The sequence below is a fragment of the Xyrauchen texanus genome, chromosome 35, assembly GCF_025860055.1.
Source record: "Xyrauchen texanus isolate HMW12.3.18 chromosome 35, RBS_HiC_50CHRs, whole genome shotgun sequence".
Lineage (NCBI taxonomy): Eukaryota > Metazoa > Chordata > Actinopteri > Cypriniformes > Catostomidae > Xyrauchen > Xyrauchen texanus.
Genome location: NC_068310.1, coordinates 9,383,680 through 9,396,085, shown reverse-complemented (window position 1 = coordinate 9,396,085; position 12,406 = coordinate 9,383,680). Strand labels below are relative to the sequence as shown.

General features: G+C 39.4%; 1 protein-coding gene across 1 annotated transcript in view; it reads right to left on the bottom strand.

Annotated features, from left to right (window-relative positions):
- The window catches only part of spo11 (SPO11 initiator of meiotic double stranded breaks), a 73,465-nt gene extending 63,977 nt beyond the window's left edge, over positions 1–9,488 (bottom strand). Inside the window, exons 1-2 of the mRNA XM_052105790.1 lie at positions 9,351–9,488; positions 9,137–9,250 (exon numbers count right to left, since the gene is read on the bottom strand). Of these exons, the coding sequence (XP_051961750.1) occupies positions 9,137–9,250; positions 9,351–9,442 (206 nt within the window). The 5' untranslated portion in view covers positions 9,443–9,488. The remainder of the gene's footprint in view (positions 1–9,136; positions 9,251–9,350) is intronic.
- Positions 9,489–12,406: the final 2,918 nt, after the last annotated feature.

Here is a 12,406-nt window from a genome sequence, read left to right as displayed (position 1 = left end):
GACAGTATTAATAAACACGAGACATTCACCTGACAGACAGACAGTATTAATAAACACGAGACATTCACCTGACAGACAGACAGTATAAATAAACACGAGACACTCAACTGACAGACAGACAGTATTAATAAACACGAGACATTCACCTGACAGACAGACAGCATTAATAAACACGAGACATTCACCTGACAGACAGACAGCATTAATAAACGCGAGACACTCACCTGAATGACAGACAGACAGAGAGTATTAATAAACACGAGACACTCACCTGACAGACAGACAGTATTAATACACAAGAGACACTCACCTGACTGACAGACAGTATTAATAAGCACGAGACACTCACCTGACACACAGACAGTATTAATAAACACAAGACTCTCACCTGACTGACAGACAGAGAGAGTATTAATAAACACGAGACACTCACCTGACAGACAGACAGTATTAACAAACACGAGACATTCACCTGCCAGACAGACAGTATTAATAAACACGAGACACTCACCTGACAGACAGTCAGTATTAATAAACACGAGACATTCACCTGACAGACAGACAGTATTAATAAACACGAGACACTCACCTGACAGACAGACAGTATTAACAAACACTAGACATTCACCTGACAGACAGACAGTATTAATAAACATGAGACACTCACCTGACAGACAGACAGACAGACAGACAGGCAGGCAGTATTAATAAACACGAGACATTCACCTGACAGACAGGCAGTATAAATAAACACGAGACATTCTCCTGACAGACAGTACTAATAAACACGAGACATTCTCCTGACAGACAGGCAGTATAAACAAGAGACATTCACCTGACAGACAGGCAGTATAAATAAACACAAGACATTCACCTGACAGACAGTCAGTATAAATAAACACGAGACATTCACCTGACAGACAGGCAGTATAAATAAACACGAGACATTCACCTGACAGACAGTCAGTATAAATAAACACGAGACATTCACCTGATAGACAGACAGCATTAACAAACACGAGACATTCACCTGACAGACAGGCAGTATAAATAAACACGAGACATTCACCTGACAGACAAACAATATTAACAAACACGAGACATTCACCTGACAGACAGACAATATTAACAAACACGAGACATTCACCTGACAGACAGACAGTATTAATAAACACGAGACATTCACCTGACAGACAGGCAGTATAAATAAACACGAGAAATTCACCTGACAGACAGACAGTATAAATAAACACGAGACATTCACCTGACAGACAGACAGTATAAATAAACACGAGACATTCACCTGACAGACAGACAGTATTAATAAACACGAGACATTCACCTGACAGACAGACAGTATAAATAAACACGAGACATTCACCTGACAGACAGACAGTATAAATAAACACGAGACATTCACCTGACAGACAGACAGTATTAATAAACACGAGACATTCACCTGACAGACAGACAGTATAAATAAACACGAGACATTCACCTGACAGACAGACAGTATTAACAAACACGAGACATTCACCTGACAGACAGGCAGTATAAACAAAGAGACATTCACCTGACAGACAGGCAGTATAAATAAACACGAGACATTCACCTGACAGACAGTCAGTATAAATAAACACGAGACATTCACCTGACAGACAGGCAGTATAAATAAACACGAGACATTCACCTGACAGACAGTCAGTATAAATAAACACGAGACATTCACCTGACAGACAGACAGCATTAACAAACACGAGACATTCACCTGACAGACAGGCAGTATAAATAAACACGAGACATTCACCTGACAGACAGACAGTATAAATAAACACGAGACATTCACCTGACAGACAGACAATATTAACAATCACGAGACATTCACCTGACAGACAGACAGTATTAATAAACACGAGACATTCATCTGACAGACAGACAGTATTAACAAACACGAGACATTCACCTGACAGACAGGCAGTATAAATAAACACGAGAAATTCACCTGACAGACAGACAGTATAAATAAACACGAGACATTCACCTGACAGACAGACAGTATTAATAAACACTAGACATTCACCTGACAGACAGACAGTATAAATAAACACGAGAAATTCACCTGACAGACAGACAGTATTAACAAACACGAGACATTCACCTGACAGACAGTATTAATAAACACGAGACATTCACCTGACAGACAGACAGTATTAACAAACACGAGACATTCACCTGACAGACAGACAGTATTAATAAACACGAGACATTCACCTGAAAGACAGACAGTATTAATAAACACGAGACATTCACCTGAAAGACAGTCAGAATTAATAAACACAAGACATTCACCTGACAGACAGACAGACAGAATTAATAAACACGAGACATTCACCTGACAGACAGACAGTATTAATAAACACGAGACACTCACCTGAGAGACAGACAGTATTAATAAACATGAGACACTCACCTGATAGACAGTCAGTATTAATAAACACGAGACATTCACCTGACACACAGACAGTATTAATAAACTCGAGACACTCTCCTGACACACAGACAGTATTAATAAACACGAGACACTCACCTGACACACAGACAGTATTAATAAACACGAGACATTCACCTGACAGACAGACAGTATTAATAAACACGAGACATTCACCTGACAGACAGACAGTATTAATAAACACGAGACACTCAACTGACAGACAGACAGTATTAATAAACACGAGACATTCACCTGACAGACAGACAGCATTAATAAACACGAGACATTCACCTGACAGACAGACAGCATTAATAAACGCGAGACACTCACCTGAATGACAGACAGACAGAGAGTATTAATAAACACGAGACACTCACCTGACAGACAGACAGTATTAATACACAAGAGACACTCACCTGACTGACAGACAGTATTAATAAGCACGAGACACTCACCTGACACACAGACAGTATTAATAAACACAAGACTCTCACCTGACTGACAGACAGAGAGAGTATTAATAAACACGAGACACTCACCTGACAGACAGACAGTATTAACAAACACGAGACATTCACCTGCCAGACAGACAGTATTAATAAACACGAGACACTCACCTGACAGACAGTCAGTATTAATAAACACGAGACATTCACCTGACAGACAGACAGTATTAATAAACACGAGACACTCACCTGACAGACAGACAGTATTAACAAACACTAGACATTCACCTGACAGACAGACAGTATTAATAAACATGAGACACTCACCTGACAGACAGACAGACAGACAGGCAGTATTAATAAACACGAGACATTCACCTGACAGACAGACAGTACTAATAAACACGAGACATTCTCCTGACAGACAGACAGACAGACAGGCAGTATTAATAAACACGAGACATTCACCTGACAGACAGACAGTACTAATAAACACGAGACATTCTCCTGACAGACAGACAGTATTAATAAACACGAGACACTCACCTGACAGACAGTCAGTATTAATAAACATGAGACATTCACCTGACAGACAGACAGTATTAATAAACACGAGACACTAACCTGACAGACAGACAGTATTAATAAACACGAAACACTCACCTGACAGACAGACAGTATTAACAAACACAAGACATTCACCTGACAGACAGACAGTATTAATAAACACGAGACACTCACCTGACAGACACTCAGACAGGCAGTATTAATAAACACGAGACATTCACCTGACAGACAGACAGACAGAGTATTAACAAACACGAGACATTCACCTGACAGACAGACAGTATTAATAAACACGAGACACTCACCTGACAGACAGACAGTATTAACAAACACGAGAGATTCACCTGACAGACAGACAGTATTAATAAACACGAGACACTCACCTGACAGACAGACAGGCAGTATTAATAAACACGAGACATTCACCTGACAGACAGACAGACAGACAGTATTAATAAACACGAGACATTCTCCAGACAGACAGACAGTATTAATAAACACGAGACACTCACCTGACAGACAGTCAGTATTAATAAACACGAGACACTCACCTGACAGACAGACAGTATTAATAAACACGAGACATTCACCTGACACACAGACTGTATTAATAAACACGAGACACTCACCTGACAGACAGACAGTATTAACAAACACGAGACATTCACCTGACAGACAGACAGTATTAATAAACACGAGACACTCACCTGACAGACAGACAGACAGGCAGTATTAATAAACACGAGACATTCACCTGACAGACAGACAGTATTAATAAACACGAGACACTCACCTGACAGACAGACAGACAGGCAGTATTAATAAACACGAGACATTCACCTGACAGACAGACAGTATTAATAAACACGAGACATTCACCTGACAGACATACAGCATTAATAAACACGAGACATTCACCTGACAGACAGACAGCATTAATAAGCACGAGACACTCACCTGAATGACAGACAGACAGAGAGTATTAACAAACACAAGACATTCACCTGACAGACAGACTGTATTAATAAACACGAGACACTCGCCTGACAGACAGACAGTATTAATAAACACGAGACACTCACCTGACAGACAGACAGTATTAATAAACACGAGACATTCACCTGACAGACAGACAGTATTAATAAACACGAGACATTCACATGACAGACAGACAGTATTAATAAACACGAGACACTCACCTGACAGACAGGCAGTATAAATAAACATGAGACATTCACCAGACAGACAGACAGTATTAAAAAACACGAGACATTCACCTGACAGACAGAAAGTATAAATAAACACAAGACTTTCACCTGACAGACAGGCAGTATAAACAAGAGACATTCACCTGACAGACAGGCAGTATAAATAAACACGAGACATTCACCTGACAGACAGACAGTATAAATAAACACGAGACATTCACCTGACAGACAGACAGTATTAACAAACACGAGACATTCACCTGACAGACAGGCATTATAAACAAGAGACATTCACCTGACAGACAGGCAGTATAAATAAACACGAGACATTCACCTGACAGACAGGCAGTATAAATAAACACGAGACATTCACCTGACAGACAGTCAGTATAAATAAACACGAGACATTCACCTGACAGACAGACAGCATTAACAAACACGAGACATTCACCTGACAGACAGACAGTATAAATAAACACGAGACATTCACCTGACAGACAGACAGTATAAATAAACACGAGACATTCACCTGACAGACAAACAATATTAACAAACACGAGACATTCACCTGACAGACAGACAGTATTAATAAACACGAGACATTCATCTGACAGACAGACAGTATTAACAAACACGAGACATTCACCTGACAGACAGGCAGTATAAATAAACACGAGAAATTCACCTGACAGACAGACAGTATAAATAAACACGAGACATTCACCTGACAGACAGACAGTATTAATAAACACGAGACATTCACCTGACAGACAGACAGTATAAATAAACACGAGACATTCACCTGACAGACAGACAGTATTAACAAACACGAGACATTCACCTGACAGACAGACAGACAGAATTAATAAACACGAGACATTCACCTGAAAGACAGACAGTATTAATAAACACGAGACATTCACCTGAAAGACAGTCAGTATTAATAAACACGAGACATTCACCTGACAGACAGACAGACAGAATTAATAAACACGAGACATTCACCTGACAGACAGACAGTATTAATAAACCCGAGACACTCACCTGACAGACAATCAGTATTAATAAACACGAGACACTCACCTGAGAGACAGACAGTATTAATAAACATGAGACACTCACCTGATAGACAGTCAGTATTAATAAACACGAGACATTCACCTGACACACAGACAGTATTAATAAACTCGAGACACTCTCCTGACACACAGACAGTATTAATAAACACGAGACACTCACCTGACACACAGACAGTATTAATAAACACGAGACATTCACCTGACAGACAGACAGTATTAATAAACACGAGACATTCACCTGACAGACAGACAGTATTAATAAACACGAGACACTCAACTGACAGACAGACAGTATTAATAAACACGAGACATTCACCTGACAGACAGACAGCATTAATAAACACGAGACATTCACCTGACAGACAGACAGCATTAATAAACGCGAGACACTCACCTGAATGACAGACAGACAGAGAGTATTAATAAACACGAGACACTCACCTGACAGACAGACAGTATTAATACACAAGAGACACTCACCTGACTGACAGACAGTATTAATAAGCACGAGACACTCACCTGACACACAGACAGTATTAATAAACACAAGACTCTCACCTGACTGACAGACAGAGAGAGTATTAATAAACACGAGACACTCACCTGACAGACAGACAGTATTAACAAACACGAGACATTCACCTGCCAGACAGACAGTATTAATAAACACGAGACACTCACCTGACAGACAGTCAGTATTAATAAACACGAGACATTCACCTGACAGACAGACAGTATTAATAAACACGAGACACTCACCTGACAGACAGACAGTATTAACAAACACTAGACATTCACCTGACAGACAGACAGTATTAATAAACATGAGACACTCACCTGACAGACAGACAGACAGACAGACAGGCAGGCAGTATTAATAAACACGAGACATTCACCTGACAGACAGGCAGTATAAATAAACACGAGACATTCTCCTGACAGACAGTACTAATAAACACGAGACATTCTCCTGACAGACAGGCAGTATAAATAAACACGAGACATTCACCTGACAGACAGGCAGTATAAATAAACACGAGACATTCTCCTGACAGACAGTACTAATAAACACGAGACATTCACCTGACAGACAGGCAGTATAAATAAACACGAGACATTCACCTGACAGACAGTCAGTATAAATAAACACGAGACATTCACCTGACAGACAGGCAGTATAAATAAACACGAGACATTCACCTGACAGACAGTCAGTATAAATAAACACGAGACATTCACCTGATAGACAGACAGCATTAACAAACACGAGACATTCACCTGACAGACAGGCAGTATAAATAAACACGAGACATTCACCTGACAGACAAACAATATTAACAAACACGAGACATTCACCTGACAGACAGACAATATTAACAAACACGAGACATTCACCTGACAGACAGACAGTATTAATAAACACGAGACATTCACCTGACAGACAGGCAGTATAAATAAACACGAGAAATTCACCTGACAGACAGACAGTATAAATAAACACGAGACATTCACCTGACAGACAGACAGTATAAATAAACACGAGACATTCACCTGACAGACAGACAGTATTAATAAACACGAGACATTCACCTGACAGACAGACAGTATAAATAAACACGAGACATTCACCTGACAGACAGACAGTATTAACAAACACGAGACATTCACCTGACAGACAGACAGTATTAATAAACACGAGACATTCACCTGACAGACAGACAGTATTAACAAACACGAGACATTCACCTGACAGACAGACAGTATTAATAAACACGAGACACTCACCTGACAGACAGACAGTATTAATAAACACGAGACATTCACCTGACAGACAGACAGTATTATCAAACACGAGACATTCACCTGACAGACAGACAGTATTAATAAACACGAGACATTCACCTGAAAGACAGACAGTATTAATAAACACGAGACATTCACCTGAAAGACAGTCAGTATTAATAAACACGAGACATTCACCTGACAGACAGACAGACAGAATTAATAAACACGAGACATTCACCTGACAGACAGACAGTATTAATAAACCCGAGACACTCACCTGACAGACAGATCAGTATTAATAAACACGAGACACTCACCTGAGAGACAGACAGTATTAATAAACATGAGACACTCACCTGATAGACAGTCAGTATTAATAAACACGAGACATTCACCTGACACACAGACAGTATTAATAAACACGAGACACTCTCCTGACACACAGACAGTATAAATAAACACGAGACACTCACCTGACACACAGACAGTATTAATAAACACGAGACATTCACCTGACAGACAGACAGTATTAATAAACACGAGACATTCACCTGACAGACAGACAGTATTAATAAACACGAGACACTCAACTGACAGACAGACAGTATTAATAAACACGAGACATTCACCTGACAGACAGACAGCATTAATAAACACGAGACATTCACCTGACAGACAGACAGCATTAATAAACGCGAGACACTCACCTGAATGACAGACAGACAGAGAGTATTAATAAACACGAGACACTCACCTGACAGACAGACAGTATTAATACACAAGAGACACTCACCTGACTGACAGACAGTATTAATAAGCACGAGACACTCACCTGACACACAGACAGCATTAATAAACGCGAGACACTCACCTGAATGACAGACAGACAGAGAGTATTAATAAACATGAGACACTCACCTGACAGACAGACAGTATTAATACACAAGAGACACTCACCTGACTGACAGACAGTATTAATAAACGCGAGACACTCACCTGAATGACACAGACAGAGAGTATTAATAAACACAAGACACTCACCTGACAGACAGACAGTATTAATACACAAGAGACACTCACCTGCCAGACAGACAGTATTAATAAACACGAGACACTCACCTGACAGACAGTCAGTATTAATAAACACGAGACATTCACCTGCCAGACAGACAGTATTAATAAACACGAGACACTCACCTGACAGACAGACAGTATTAACAAACACTAGACATTCACCTGACAGACAGACAGTATTAATAAACATGAGACACTCACCTGACAGACAGACAGACAGACAGGCAGTATTAATAAACACGAGACATTCACCTGACAGACACACAGTATTAATAAACACGAGACACTCACCTGACAGACAGTCAGTATTAATAAACATGAGACATTCACCTGACAGACAGACAGTATTAATAAACACGAGACACTAACCTGACAGACAGTCAGTATTAATAAACACGAGACATTCACCTGACAGACAGACAGTATAAATAAACACGAGACATTCACCTGACAGACAGACAGTATTAACAAACACGAGACATTCACCTGACATTGGCCCAGTTGGATCTATTGATCACACGCAGCACTGGTGCCTCATCTTTAGACACACTACTGACTACAGTCTGAATGATCCTCTCAATGCGTGTCAAAACATCCTGTCTGTGCATGAGGAATAAGTGATTTTCAATTAGAACTTCTAAACAGATGAACAAAGAGTTAAAACAGACACAAAACTTGATATTTCTGCTCCTGTTGTCACCTGCTGACGTCCTCCAGGTGTTTGTCAGCGGTTTCATGACTCACGCGCAGTGTCTCTCTTAACTTATCAAGCTCATTAAACTGTTCAGCCATTTACATAAAGTATGTTAATCTCAGTCGAAATTGTACAGCTGTTTCTAACTCTAAAGTCGCTGTAGTTCTTTATTTGTTTTACTGGTCGGTGTTCGTCGTCGCAAAGTGAAAACCATTAGTTAACAGCGCAGCGCGTTAGCGGGTTCAACGGCTAAATGACACAGTTATCGAATATAAAACGAATATATATGCTTGTAAACGAGGTTATTTTATATATTTTTTATATACAACAAGCAAACACATCGCTGTTCAAACTTCACAGGAGACTATACGCGCGCGCTCCGGTAGCGGAAGGGCGTGAACATTCTCATTCATCCAGCTCATGATGGCGTCTGACAGTCATATGAAGATATATGCAGCAACGACTCAATTACGCCCGACCAAAATCCATATAATTGCCTACAATAAATGTAATTCTTATTCAAAATACAAAGTCAACACTTCAACACTTATAAATAATTATATAAATATGGTGTAGTGGTCTAAAGCACATAACTGCTAATCAGAAGGTTGTAGGTTCGAACACCACATTGTGTCCTTGAGCAAGGCAGTTTACTCTGGGGGGATTGTCCCTGTAATAAGTGCACTGTAAGTCGCTTTGGATAAAACCGTCTGCCAAATTCATAAATATATACTAATTAAAAAAGCATACATGGAAAAAAATTTAATAAAAATCTTTGCTAGTAAATAAATTACTAAAAGGCTGATTATTATACATTGATATTTTTTTTTCTCCCCAATTTGGAATGAACAATTCCCAAATTCCCACATACAATGAAAAGAAAATTTAATTTGCACTGCTTGCACAAGTTTGACCACTGGATTATACATTTGTATTTAAACTAGTGTTCTCAGGAGTATTCCCCCTTCTCTTCTGAAAGAGGAAAAGAGGAGGGGCTTATATGACTTGATTCATAGTAAAGTACAACCAATAGCTGAAATCAAGTAGATGCACATATTTTCAAAATGTACCAGTAGTCCAACTTCCTCGCTCACTTTCCTCCAAGCAATGTCTTTTTTCGTTCGGTCTCTGCACATGATGTTGTGTCATACAATTCCTGGTGCCCACACACCGCTACCCACCGCCAGGTAATAATCTAACAATTAGTAATAATCTGGTTGGATTGACTTTGTATGTAATCACGGCACACGAAATGCTAGTGGTCTAAAGCACATAACTGTTAATCAGAAGGTTGCTGGTTCGATCTCCACAGCCACCACCATTGTGTCCTTGAGCAAGACAGTTAACTCCAGGTTGCTCTGGGGGGATTGTCCCTGTAATAAGGGCTCTGTAAGTCTCTTTGGATAAAAGCGTCTGCCAAATGCATAAATGTAAATGTAAAATAACTTCTTATATTACAAACTTATGTGTTTAAATAAACTGAAATCTTCTCAGTGAAAGCCTACTGAAGGGGATTACAGATTTAAAGCAATTTTAATATTATCTTAAAAAGAATATTGCAGTTAGTACAGTTAACTTGTAATTCACAAATACAGAAGCACATTAACATAAATTAAATTTTTGGGGCAGCTATGCCCATCTAATCTCCTCCAGCCAAATTCCTTTTGAAGACCCTTCTGACATTTTTTTCTGTTCCCTGAAGAACCCAGCTACACCCCATAGCCCCAAAATTCCAGCACGCCTGACAACACCACAGGGCAGCAGCAGGCAAAGGCCTAAAACATCTGCCCAACAGTAAACCTCATGTTAACCTCACACTTTTCACAGATTAAGACAGTTACACTTTGAGAGAAAAAAATAAAATAATTTACTCATCCTCATTTGTTCCAAATCCACAAAAGTAATTTTTCTTAAGGGCATGCTGCACTCTTTTCCATATAATGAAGCCACATCCACATTAATCTGCTTTCATTTGAAAACTCTGTTTTCAGTTTCCTAACACCATTATTTTCCATGCGGTAATGGAGCTGTTCAAGTCAGACTGATCTCACAGTGAAATCTAAAACTGAATATTGACTTTTCTTTATCTAAAATTTCAGTCTGTGCTTACCGAAATGCAAAACACTGCCCCCAGTGTTGTTGGGCATATGGCCACATGTGACCATATTCTGGTTGAAACGTCCTCAGAGGGGTGCCAAATGCAAGTTGTGAAGTAAGTTGTTTTTAGCTGTACAGGCTGTAGTACAGTGAAGAGGAATGCATATTTCATTAACTGTACCCCCAACACAAACCTAAACCAAACCATCAATTGAGAAAAACTATTTAATGTTTGAGGGAAAAAATCCAACCTCCGAATCAAATCAAATTTGATTACTTCCTGGTTTCAACGCAGTGTCTGAATCTGGGTCTCACACGCTGCTAATGCAATGTGCTTCTGGTCACACCACTAGGGAAGTTAAACATGCTGGAGCTGATGCAAACATGTCTGAGAGGAGATGGTGCTTACAGTGAGTCGGCATAACAGGAACTCTCAGAAACAACTTGCCGACTTGTATTCATGTTGCTCAGGTTGTAGACCAAAAACACAGAAGAAAATATAAACAAATTGAGCAATGGGTTCCCACTGAATTTTCCTATGGGTTTTTTTTTTTTTTTTTATAGTTTTGGATAATTACTTATTTTCTACTATTTTCTACAACATATACACAGTCAAATATACCCCAAACATGAATTTTTTTAAAAAGGATGTTGTTAACAAGATAAGGACTACAACAGGCTTCCGATTCGTCAGGCACATACACGCACATGCTTGTGGTAGTTGTAGTCCTTATTTAGCAAGTCGTTAGCAACATTCATTATTTAAAGGGTTAGTTCATCCAAAAATTCTCTCATAATTTACTCACACTCATGCCATCCCAGTGTATGACTTTATTCTGCTGAATATAAATTAAGATTTTTAGAAGAATATCTCAACTCTGTAGGTCTAAACAATGCAATTGAATGGTGACCAGGAATCAGAAGGTCCAAAAAGGACCTATAGGCAGCATAAAAGTAATCCATAA